The sequence below is a fragment of the Saimiri boliviensis genome, chromosome 17 (genome assembly GCF_048565385.1).
Source record: "Saimiri boliviensis isolate mSaiBol1 chromosome 17, mSaiBol1.pri, whole genome shotgun sequence".
Classification (NCBI taxonomy): domain Eukaryota; kingdom Metazoa; phylum Chordata; class Mammalia; order Primates; family Cebidae; genus Saimiri; species Saimiri boliviensis.
The window spans coordinates 65,620,233-65,632,877 of NC_133465.1; the positions used below are offsets into that span (position 1 = coordinate 65,620,233).

The following is a 12,645-nucleotide window of genomic DNA, read 5'->3' on the forward strand; positions in this document are numbered from 1 at the left end:
CGGGTTCAAGCAATTCTCCTGCCTCAGCCTCCCTAGTAGCTGGGATTACAGGCACGCGCCACCATGCTGGGCTAATTTTGTATTTTTAGTAGAGACAGGATTTCTCCATGTTGGTCAGGCTGGTCTTGAACTCCTGACCTCGGGTGCTCTGCCCACCTTGGCCTCCCAAAGTACTGGGATTACAGGCATTAAGCACCTCGACCGGCTCCAACTCTGATCAGTTCATTCAGATTCATCATGTTAAATATTCAGCCATGCTCTACTGAAACAATTTAATACAAAAACTCACAGTACTCTTCATCCCAATAATTTATTTCAGAAATAAAAGACATGCAATTTCTAGCGAAGACCATAATAACAAGTTACAGATTCATGCATAATAAGCTCTCCATTACAATTATATAGAAGTTATCACTAATGATAATAACCATCTTAGCGTTATTAATTTTAAATCCACATTCTGGGGTCATTCTTTTCTATTTAAAACGTGCAGGTGACAGGATTCTGTGTGAATTTATTGCTAAGAATAGGAAATTGTTCTATATGCCTTTGCGTTTTCCCACATTACTGGTATTCTGTTTAATTGCCAGTTCCAAATCTGTTAACTCCACACTGCTCTTATCATTCTATGTGTCTTTGAAATGAGCCTAAAGATGTTTGTTTTTGAATTCCTGTTTGTTCCATGCAAGTTAAGGAGGACAACAACTTTGACAAGGGCTGATCAATGGCTTCTTCCAATCTAGAGGCTGGTGTTTCCACCAAGCAATCACACTTTAGAAAAAGAAAAATCGCGTACAAATTCCTCCACAAAGAAAGAAAAAAGAAAAAAAAAAAAAAGAAAAATCTAAGTATGTGTGACTGCATCCCTCATTTTACAGAGAAGAAATTAAGGCTGAGACTTGCTCAGGGAAAAAAGATAATAGCAAAAAAAGAACAAGAATCTCATTAGCATGGGAGCTGAGCAAGGGGTACACACTGACATGCAGAATGGAGTAAGAGACATGGGGGCGGGGCACAGTGGCTCACGCCTGTAATCCCAGCACTTTGGGAGGCCGAGGCAAGTGATAGCGGGTGCCTTTAATCCCAGCTACTTGGGAGACTGAGGCAGGAGAATCACTTGAAACCAGGAAGCAGAGGTTGCAGTGAGCCATGAGCCATGATAGTGCCACTGCACTCCATCTTCGGCAACAGAGATTCTGTCTCAAAAAACAAACCAAAACAGACATTGGAGGCTTCAAAATGTGGGAGGATGGGAGGGGTCTGAGGCCTGAAATGTTACCTACTGGGTACAGTTTTCACTATTTGGGCAATGGGTACTGCCAAAGCCCAGTCTTCAACATTACATAATATATGCATGTAAGGAAATGGTACTTTTACCTGCTAAACCTATTTTTCAAAAAAAGAACCATGTCACCTAGTCCTGTCTCCTAGCTGCGGAGATTACTTCGTAAGCACAGCATGTACTAAAGACTGACTGTAATGAAGATGCTAAAAAGACATGCTGAAAAAGACAGAGCTGTCCCTGGAAGCACTGAAAATGGAAATCCCACAAGTGGTGGAGACTTGGTGATGGGTTCACAGGGTCTCTTAGTACTATTTTTCTAACTTCCTATCACTTGACAAATGACACTATAATCATTTAAAAAAAAAAAAAAAAGGTGAGGCATTGTGGCTTATGCCTATAATCCTAGCACTTTGGGAGGCTGAGGTGAGCGGGTCCCCTGAGGTCAGGAGTTCGAGTCGAGCCTGGCCAACATGGTGAAACCCTGTCTCTACTAAAAATACAAAAAAATAGCTGGGCGTGGTGGCAGGTGCCTGTAATCCCACTAGGGAGGCTGAGGCAAGTGAATCACTTGAACCTGGGAGGCAGAGGTTGCAATGAGCCGAGACTTCACCACTGCATTTCAGCCTGGGAGACAGAGCAAGACTCCATCTCAAAAAAAAAAAAAAAAAAAAAATAGCAGAAATCCCAAGAAAAACACATTCATGGGATGAGAGTGCTTTTCACTCAAACAGGAATGTCAACTGTCCCCAGCCTTTTAAGGGTAGTGTCTAGGAAGAAAAATCAATGTACACTTAGAACCTGGAAGGCAAAAACTCAGTTAAGACTGAAACCTGGGACCAGCCACTTTTCGTGCTTCCATGGAAGGTTGTTTTACTTCACTAGAAGTCAGAGCAATTTCTGGTGAAGGGAAGGCCACTGTCAAGCACCCATCAGACTCTGGAAGATTTACATCCGAGTGTATCACAGAGCGAAGATGGACGCTAAGGTCACAACAAATGCGCTCACAGGTCGGGGTAAAACCACTACAGTCACAAATGGTTCTGACACTAAAGAAAAGTTTCAGGAAAAAAAATATTTCTTGCAACTAAGACAAGGATTACAGTAGATTAAGATGACAGCAAGAGTGAGGAAGAAAAAAGAACAAAAGACAAGGATTACTGAGATGTGGACGAAATCTAGAAATGTTACAAGGAGAAAGTGATCTGCATAGTTTTTTGACTTAAGCCAAGTACTTGTTTTAAAAGCTGGTTATGCATGATAAAGATGATATATTATTTTTAAATAATTTATTGTAAAATTACCAAGCACCAACATCGTACTTAGTGAAGCACTAGAGTCAGTTATTTTAAAACCAAAACATCAAAAGGCATCCCCAGCCTCTCTTTCCACATGATACAAGGCTGGAAAAGCTGACAATCAATACTGAGGAAAAAACAATTAGACTAATTATATATGAGAAAGGAAGAAATAAAAAGCACCTCTTCAGACAGCATGGTTATCATCCTAGGAAATCAACAATGACAATAAAATCCCACAATAAGTGAACTGAGAAAAGCTGCAGGTTACAAGGGGTAAAAAAAATTAACATCATTCTTATCTGTCAGGATCATTCAAATGGAAATCCCAGTAAAGAAAAAGACAATTTAAAAAAGCAGCAGTGGCTCCCTATAATCCTAGCATTTTGGGAGGCTGAGGCAGGTGGGTCACCTGAGGTCAGGAGTTTGAGGCCAGCCTGGCCAATGTGGTGAAAACCCATCACTACTAAAAATACACAAAATTAGCCAGGTATGGTGGTACACGCCTGTAATCCCAGCTACTGAGGAGGCTGAGGCAGGAGAATACCTTGAACCCAGGAGACAGAGGGTTGCAGTGAGCCAAGATCCTGCCGCTGCACTCCAGCCTAAGCAACAGAGACTCCGTTTCAAAAAAGAGTAACAAAATATATTATTTTAAATTTATTAAATAGCTTAGATGAGAATATTACAATTTATTTTTTTAAAAAAGTGAAGGCTGAGCGTGGTGGCTCATGCCTATAATTCCAGCACATTGGGAGGTGAAGGCAGGCAGACACGAGGTCAAGAGATCAAGACCAACCTGGCCAACATGGTGAAACCCCGTCTCTACTAAAAGTACGAAAATTAGCTGGGTGTGGTGGCACACATCTGTAATCCCAGCTATTCAGGAGGCTGAGACAGGAGAATCACTTGAAGTTGGGAGGCAGAGGTTGCAATGAGCCAAGATGGTGACACTGCACTCCAGCCTGGCAACAGGGTGAAACTCTGCCTCAAAAAAAAAAAAAGAAAAAAAGAAAAAAGATAAATACCTAATAGGGCGGAGGAAAAAAAGAAGATATAAATAATAGAAAAAAAATAGCTTCCCAAGAAAATACAAGGCTTCAATATAAAACTATTCTTGTAGATACAAGATGATAAAGAAGGAGAAAAAAAAACAAAGTTTTAATTCCTGTAGAATTTTTTTTTTTTTAGAACTTGACAAATTCAGATCAGAATTCATCTAGAAGAGGCAGGCATGAATACCAAATACATTTATCTTGAAATGTAACTACAGCAGACTTATCCTACCAGATTTTAAAAAGCCTTACAAACCTGGGCAACACAGCAACATCCTATCTCTACCAAAAATTTAAAAAATCAACTGGGCATGGTGTTATGTACCTATACTCCCAGCTACTCGGGAGGCTGAGGCAGGAGTATCACTTCAGTCTAGGCGATCAAGGCTGCAGTGAGCTATGATCAAGCCACTGTACTCCAGTGGGCTCCCAGACCCACTGGGCAGGTGTGTGTCTGAGCTTCTTCGTGTCTTTAAAGGAAAAAAGACACACTCTAGAAAGAAGAGATAAGGCTGGTGACTGAGACTTTCGTAGGTGACTGAATTTTAGGATTTGGAAGGAACATGGAGTGAACGTGAACACCTCCGGGCTCCTTCACTTCTCAGCCAGAAGTGAACGAATCCCAAACTCAAAGTTATAGCTACTTCTGTGAGAACGCGTTAGATAATCATGGTTGATCCATTTTCCAAAGTCTCAGAATCTAAACAGTTAGATCTCATTCTATATAAGTCGCTCTATTGCCAATCTCCTTGATGTTGACTTTTTACATATAAGGTAAAACTGCAACATGATGCAAATTAACCAACCTGACTTGTTTCCAAGGAAAAGATCAATAGTCAACCAAGAACAGCAATATGAATTAACAAAATTCCAGCAAGAAAAAAAGGCTGATCTTAGGACACTGTTCTCTAGACCACAGAGATTAAGACAACATTGGTTCAAATACAAGAAAATACCTAAAACTAGAAGGAATAAGGGAAAAAAAACTCTTCACAAATGCAAACTTGCTCACAGCCATACATGATCTCCGACCCCTTTCTGTTCTCCTCAAACCAGCACAGTTTTTTTGTTTTGTTTTTATTTTCTTGACGCTGTACCAGTGCATAAAGCAGCATAGTTTAAGTGTTCCTTTCTTCCTCTCTCCTTTCAAAATTTAGGGCAGGCCAGGCACGGTGGTTCATGTCTGTAATCCCAGCATTTTGGGAGGCCCAGGCGGGTGGATCGCCTGAGGTCAGGAGTTCAATACCAGCCTGGCCAAAATGGTGAAACCCGGTCTTAAAATAAATAAATTAATTAATTAAAATAATTAAAAAAAAAGAATCTTATTTGTCAGCTGGGCAGGGTGGCTCACACCTATAATCCCAGTACTTTGGGAGGCTGAGGCAGGCAGATCATCTGAGGTCAGGAGTTCAAGACCAGCCTGGCCAATGGTGAAACCCCATCTCTACTAAAAATACAATATTAGCTGGGTGTGGTGGTGGTTGCCTATAATTCTAGCTACTAGGGAGGCTGAGGCAGGAGAATCGCCTGAACCCAGGAGGCAGAGGTTGCAGTGAGCCAAGACTGGGCCACTACATTCCTGCCTGGGCAAAAAGAGCGAAACTCCGTCTCAAAAAAAAAAAAAAAAAAAAAAAAAAAAAAAAAAAAAAAAAAAAAGAATCTTTTCTGTCTTCTATCCTGAAGTCTTGGGTGTTTAGTAAGGTGTCTGGAACGTCTAACCATGACCAGCAATTTGCTGTCTCCATGGACATCACAATAAATAACATTTTCCTTAAACGAATTCACACATCAAAATCAGCACTCAAACACAGAATGATGTTTCCATGATCTGCGTCCCTTTCTCTTTCCCTTTCTTTACTCCTTCTATTTTGATAATGAGACATAAGGCTGGGCAGCTCAAATTTCAAACACTCAAACCTGTCAATGGTCTTGTCTAAGAAAACAAACATACTTCACATTAAGAAAAAAAGCAAAACTTTTTGAAGGGAGCCAGACATTTAGGAACAATTTAACCAAGAATTACTGGCAATACAAGAGTTCCCAGACAAGTATGGGAAAAAAATGTCTAAAGAGACTGAAGTCAGATGAAGAGAATCATGGAGTTTTTCACAGACTGCCTTATCACCCTGCTAGTGGGCAATGAGAGATGAGACAGGTAGCTGCTAATCGGCTGCCCCCATTAAAATCCACAGCTTTAACTGCATTACAGCAGAGAAGCATCTTCCAGATATTGTGAGGCACTAACCCTCTGAAGAATTTCCAACAAAGTCTTTACTCATTAGACAGAGTAACGTAATGGGGTTCCCTGCTGCACTGTAAACCCCATCTTTTCAAACTGTTCACTAAGAAAAGGCTTTAGGAAATAACAGTGAATGATGTTTATTGGCCAGAGCCCTGGACCAGTCTCTGGAAAAAAATACCTAAGAGAAAACAAGAAGCGGAATTTTGACTTAACAATTTAAAAATAAAAATTCCAAACAGGTAGCAGCAGAAAAAAAAAATCAAATGCCGGCAATCACTGTTAACTGATGTCCTGAGGTGGGTTACCCACAGACCCTCAATGTGGACTAACCGTGACCCATTTCCGTTTGGGCGTAGGTGCCAATTATCTGGAGTCCTTTGGATGAAGGCAGCCATTTCTCTTGCTGAGCAGTGGTGCCCTGATTCAGCAAGGTAGGAATAAACATGGAGTAATTGAGGCTCACAGGTTCCACAAAATTGACCAAATGCAGTCTACAGGAGAGAAAAGAAAAGGGTCTCAGCCTTCCTCTAGAAACCGCGTCCTAGAATCCATTCTTGCCAAACAGCTTTGGCCTCTTTAGGGAGAAGGTTAGGAAAATGTAAACCCCTTCTTATGAAATCAAGTATAATATTTACTGTTTCATTACTGTTAAAAAGCCAACAGCAGAACCTGATGGTCTCTTTTCTTCTTCTAATTATTTCAAGGCCACAATTCATTTTACATTTACATTTAATCCAGGAAACAAATTCTACCTAAGTTTTAGCATAAAAACATCTCTAACTTTGGGAAGGGGAGGTTGTTGGTATTATTTGCTGGTTTGGTTGGTTGAATTTTTTAGAATGTATGTGTTTTTCTTCTTTGCTTTATTTAGGTTTTACTTACTTGTTTCAAAGATCAGAAGGAACTCCACAGAAGACTTATTTGGAGAGTTGTTAACAAGAGCTCCAAGGAAGAAATAATTTTGACTATCTTTCCCTAGGTAATATAATCAAATATCCAGAAGAGTAAATACATATTCCAGGGCAGAATCTTAGATCTCTAAAGTTCTTCAGGGTTTACAAATAAGTAATGTGGGCATGTAAACATTTATCCCCAACGGTCAATGATCATTACTCCAGAGTAACTCTATATCAGGTTGAAATTTAGTTCTTGCCAGGCGCGGTGGCTCAAGCCTGTAATCCCAGCACTTTGGGAGGCCGAGGCAGGTGGATCACAAGGTCAAGAGATCGAGACCATCCTGGTCAACATGGTGAAACCCCGTCTGTACTAAAAATACAAAAAATTAGCAGGGCATGGTGGCACACGCCTGTAATCCCAGCTACTCAGGAGGCTGAGGCAGGAGAATTGCCTGAACCCAGGAGGCGGAGGTTGCGGTGAGCCGAGATCGCGCCATTGCAATCCAGCCTGGGTAACAAGAGCGAAACTCTGTGTCAAAAAAAAAAAAAAGAAATTTAGTTCTTCATTCTCTTCTCACAAAATAGAGTCCACAGGAGTTGGCCTTGGCTGTGCTGTGTCACACATTTTATGGGGATCAAGTTAGTACTTCGACAAAGTGCGTATCTAAAGAGTTTAAAGTACAAAATACATCTCATCTAACTGATCTTCATGACTTCTTAAAAGATGATTAGGAAGCAATGTTACTACCAGTTTATCTTGGCCTGTGCAATGGGCAGAGCATGAACTAAAGGAGAGAAGGGGCAGGCTGCCATTGCAGTGTTGGGGAACCCTGAAACCAAACTACCGCCTTAGAAGAGATAATAGTAAATACAACATACCCTTACTTTCCTATTTCCTAAATAAGTACTACATGATTGTTTCCACCACTTCTTTTATTTCTTTCTTTTTTTTCTGGAAAGAGTCGCCCTCTGTTGCCCAGGCTGGAGTACAGTGGTGTCATCCCAGCTCACTGCAACCTCTACCTCCTAGGTTCAAGTGATTCTCGTGCCTCAGCCTCCCAAGTAGCTGGGATTAGGGGCATATGCCACCAAGCCTGTCTAATTTTGTATTTTAGCAGAGACAGCGTTTTGCCATGTTGGCCATGTTGGTCTCGAAGTGGCCTGGCCTTAAGTGATCCGACCATCTCAGCACTCCTATCTGAGGTCCGGAGTTTTGAGACCAGCCTGGCCAACATGGGGAAACCCCGTCTCTACTAAAAATCCAAAGTGCTGGGATTACTGGCATGAGCCATCATGCCCGGCCCCATTTTCTTTTCTATCTTACATAAATATAACCTACGTGGAAACAAAAACTCTCATCACGGAGTTTACAATCCTAGCACTTTGGGAGGCTGAGGTGGGGGATCACTTGAACCCAGGAGTTTGAGGTTACAGTAAACTATGATTGTGCCCCTACACTACTGCCTGGGCAACAAGGCAAGACCCTGTCTCAAAAAGAAGAGAAGAGGAGAAGAGAAGGAGAGAAGGAGAGAAGGAGAGGAGAGGAGAGGAGAGAAGAGGAGAAGAGAAAGAAATGGCCAGGCATGGTGGCTCACACTGTAATCCCAGCACTTTGGGAGGCTGAGGTGAGCGGATCACCCAAGGTCAGGAGTTCAAGACCAGTCTGACCAACATGGGGAAACCAAGTCTCTACTAAAAATACAAAAAAATTAGGCAGGCATTGTAGCAGTCGCCTATGATCCTAACTACGTGGGAGGCTGAGGTATGAGAATTGCTTAAACCCAGGACTTGGAGGTTGCAGTGAGCTAAGATTGCACCATTGCACTCCATCCAGCCTGGGCAGCAACAGCATAGGACTCTATCTCAAAAAAAAAAAAAAAAAAAAAAAGACATGTGATGTATTTCACAATTAATAGCATGTCATGGTTAACTGGCAGCATGATCTCTTTCTTAGAGGTACAAGAAATACTGGTGTGAGTTACAGTCAATGAGATTATATTACCCAGGCTTCCAGGCTTGAACTTCATGGCATGCAGTAATTGCCAGGACTAACTTACAAACTCCTTCTCTAACTTAAAAACCGATCTCCTTTTCATGTTCTAGGCACACTGGAAGGGTGTCAAAGGGTGTGTTGAAGTTTGTACTTTAATACTTCACATGAAAAATGACACACAAAATAACTTGCTGGTGTCCAAGAATCTTTAACCCACATAAAGGACTTTGTTCTATTTCATTGTGACCTCACTCGAGTCTGGTTACACATTATGAACAGGTCACAGGTTATGAAATCATCTATAAACTTTGAAATGCACTGCACCACCCATTCAAAAACAAACAAAAAACCCCCACTTCTTTCCTAACATTTTAAGAAGGAATAAAATCTTCTAATTTTTTTTAAATTTACAAACCCAACACAGACCATCAGTAACATAATCTAAAAGTTACTCTATCTCAATATTCCCCCAGCCATGAGTTACAAACTTTAAAAACAAAAAAGACCATTTGGAAGGACGGTGATTTGAAAAAAAAAAAAAAAAAATACAGCTAAAACTGAGTGGAGTTCTAGGGAAGTCCAAAGGGCCAGAGTAAACCATTTCATCTTCACAAAAATAACCCAAGTCAAGCTGAAAATCAATACCAAAGACACTAGAGGCAGTGACCATTATTACCACAAAGGCAGAACCTAAATGCCAAACATATTCTCTTTAGCTCAGTTCTAGTCTATACACTCATATGATTTAATCTTTACTGATGAAAATACTGGATTTCCTTTAAAATGGAGAAACGTAAAAGAGAAAATGCTCAGGAATAAATGAGAAGAAATGCTACAGGTCAAGAGAATCATGTACTAGGATCATGTAACAGCATTTGTTTAGGTTAAGGCAAAAAAGTCCTTTTTTTTTTTTAAGACTGAGTCTCACTCTGTTGCTCAGGGTGGAGTGTACAGTGGCGCGATCTTGGCTCACTGCAGCCTCTGCTTCCCAGGTTCAAGGGATTCTCCTGTTTCAGCCTCCCAAGTAGCTGGGACCACAGGTGGGAGCCACTATGCTCAGCTAATTTTATTTTTAGTAGAGACAGGGTTCCACCGTTTTGGCCAGGCTGGTCTTGAGCTCCTGGCCTCCAGCAATCCACCTGCCTCAGCCTTCCAAAGTGCTGGGATTACAGGTGTGAGCCACCGTGCCCAGCCCAAAGTCCATATTTTTTTAAATTTATTTTTACTGCTCCTTGTGGAGCAGGGCTAACTCATACGCAGTGCACCCTGAGTCAGCCCCTGTTTTAATTCTAATCAAAAAAACAAGGTCCAGAGCGATGGCTCACACCTATAATCGTATTTTTGTATTTTGTATAATTGCAGCACTTTGGGAGGCCGAGGTGGGCGACTCACAAGGTCAGGAGATCAAGACCATCCCGGCTAACATGGTGAAAACCCACCTCTACTAAAAATACAAAAATGAGCCAGGCACGGCGGCAGGCCCTTGCAATCCCAGCTACTCGGGAGGCTGAGGCAGGAGAGTCGCTTGAACCTGGGAGGCAGAGGTTGCTGTGAGCCAAGACCGAACCATTGCACTCCAGCCTAGGCAACAAGAGTAAAACTCTGTCTCAGAAACAAAACACAGCCTAGGCATGGTGGCTTACACCTGTAACCCAGCACTTTGGGAGGCCAAGGCAGGCAGATCATGAGGTCAGGAGTTCAAGACCATCCTGGCTAGTACTGTGAAACCCCACCTCTACTAAAAATACAAAAAATTAGCCAGGCGTGGTGGCATGTGCCTGTAGTCTCAGCTACTTGGGAGGCTGAGACAGGAGAATTGCTTGAACCCCAGAGGCGGAGGTTGCAGTGAGCTGAGACTGCACCACTGCACTCCTGCCTGGGTGACAGAGCGAGACTCCATCTCAAAACAAAAACCAAAACCAAAAACAAACCAAACTACAACAAAACACATGGTCTGAAAAAAAAAGGATATTATATTTCACACTAGAACCAAGGCAGGTTTTTACGACATCTCTCTCATATGCACAAGACCATTTAAGAACTATCACCAATTCAAAACTACTAGGTTCCTAGACTACTTTACATTTATTCAGAGACATGACTGATTATTCTTCATCCAGGTCCACACTACCATATAATATAATCTATTGCTCCAAAATACTTTTTTTTTTTTTTTTGAGAAGGAGTTTCACTCTTGTTAACCAGGCTGGAGTGCAATGGCGCGATCTCGGCTCACCGCAACCTCCGCCTCCTGGGTTCAGGCAATTCTCCTGCCTCAGCCTCCTGAGTAGCTGGGATTACAGGCACGCATCACCATGCCCAGCTAATTTTTTGTATTTTTAGTAGAGACGGGGTTTCACCATGTTGACCAGGATGGTCTCGATCTCTTGACCTCGTGATCCACCCACCTCGGCCTCCCAAAGTGCTGGGATTACAGGCGTGAGCCACCGCGCCCGGCCAGCTCCAAAATACTTAATTGGTCGTGCAACTAAAAAAAAAAAATCCTTCCAGTTTCAGAAATATAGTAGTCCTCGTAACAAAGAGCAAAATGCTTCTGCATGTAAATCTTCAAATTTGAGATGCTTGGGCAGAGCAATTTTTTTTTTTTTTTTTTTTTTTTGAGACGGAGTCTCACTCTGTCGCCAGGTTGTAGTGCAGTGGCACTATCTCGGCTCACTGCAACTGCCACCTCTTGGGTTCAAGTGATTCTCCTGCCTCAGCCTCCCAAGTAGCTGGGATTACAGGCATGGGCCACCACGCTCAGCTGCTTTTTGCATTTTTAGTAGAGATGGGGTTTCACCATGTTGGCCAGGATGGTCTCTAGCTCCTGATCACGTAATCCGGCCACCTCGGCCTCCCAAAGTGCTGGGATTACAAGCATAAGCTACCACGCCTGGCTAGAGCAATGTTTTTATAAAAACCTTCCAACTGTACTCTTCAGAACAAAAACTCCTGTATTTCCATTCATTATCAGCATTCTACAAACATGTCATTCCATGAAAAGGCTTGGATACAAAAGTCATCACATTATTTTCCACACACATAACTTTAAAGTGGCATGAAAATATACGAGTTTGCATCTTCAAACGCCAAGCACGGTGATGAAAGGACACCATAAACTGCAGCTTTAAAGTTCAGACTTGACAACACTTGCTCTGTGCTAAGGCACACCTACTTTTTAAACCACATGATTTCATCAGGGTCTGCGATGCCAAACTCCCTCATCTTCTTCACCATGATGGCACTCTTCCTGACAGCCACCTCATAACGCTGGCTGCGAGATAGGAAGTTCAAGTCCTCATGCTGGAAGTCTGGGTCGTTCAGGATCATGTTCTCTGCAAGGGAGTTAAAGGGCATTAAAAGGAAGAAAGACACTCGGGGCTCCGTTCCACCCTCCCTGGATCACAACAGACTTCAGAGTCGCGGACACACCTCGGGAATCGCGATATCCCCCCACCAGGGACACAGGCTGCTCCTTGAAGTAGGGGTCCCGGCTCCCCTAACGCTGAGCGAGAGGGCCTAGGCCCCACAGCGCCCTCTGACTCCGCATCGAGGGAGTCTCCAGCTTTGCTCGGGAAAGGAGGGAGGTCTCGCCCGCCGCCCTCACCGATCTCTCTGCGGCGCCGGGTATTCTCGGGGCTGCCGTCCAGGATGTGTGTAAGCAGCTCCGGGTTGAAGCTGGCGGAGTCCCGCTCCCTGCGCAGGTCGGGGTTCATGATGACGGCCAGCGGCAGCGAAGTAAGCACCGTGAGAAGAGGCAGTGACAACCAAAGTCCGCGGCTCCAGCGCCGGCCGGGACCTAAGAGGCAGCCTCAGGACCGCGCGAGTCCCCGCCTCCGCTCGCCCGGCCCGCCCAGGCCCGCCCCTTCTCTTTCTCCG

The 12,645-nt window shown here is 43.0% G+C and overlaps 1 protein-coding gene across 2 annotated transcripts in view; it reads right to left on the reverse strand.

Annotated features, from left to right (window-relative positions):
- Positions 1-12,644, reverse strand: part of ACOX1 (acyl-CoA oxidase 1) — a 34,058-nt gene extending 21,414 nt beyond the window's left edge. Inside the window, exons 1-3 of one of the 2 annotated variants that reach the window (XM_039476163.2) lie at positions 12,374-12,644; positions 11,942-12,101; positions 6,208-6,368 (exon numbers count right to left, since the gene is read on the reverse strand). In XM_039476163.2, coding sequence (XP_039332097.1) covers positions 6,208-6,368; positions 11,942-12,101; positions 12,374-12,482 — 430 coding nt within the window. In that variant the 5' untranslated portion in view covers positions 12,483-12,644. The remainder of the gene's footprint in view (positions 1-6,207; positions 6,369-11,941; positions 12,102-12,373) is intronic. The other variant, XM_039476162.2, reaches the window with a different exon arrangement.
- Position 12,645: the final 1 nt, after the last annotated feature.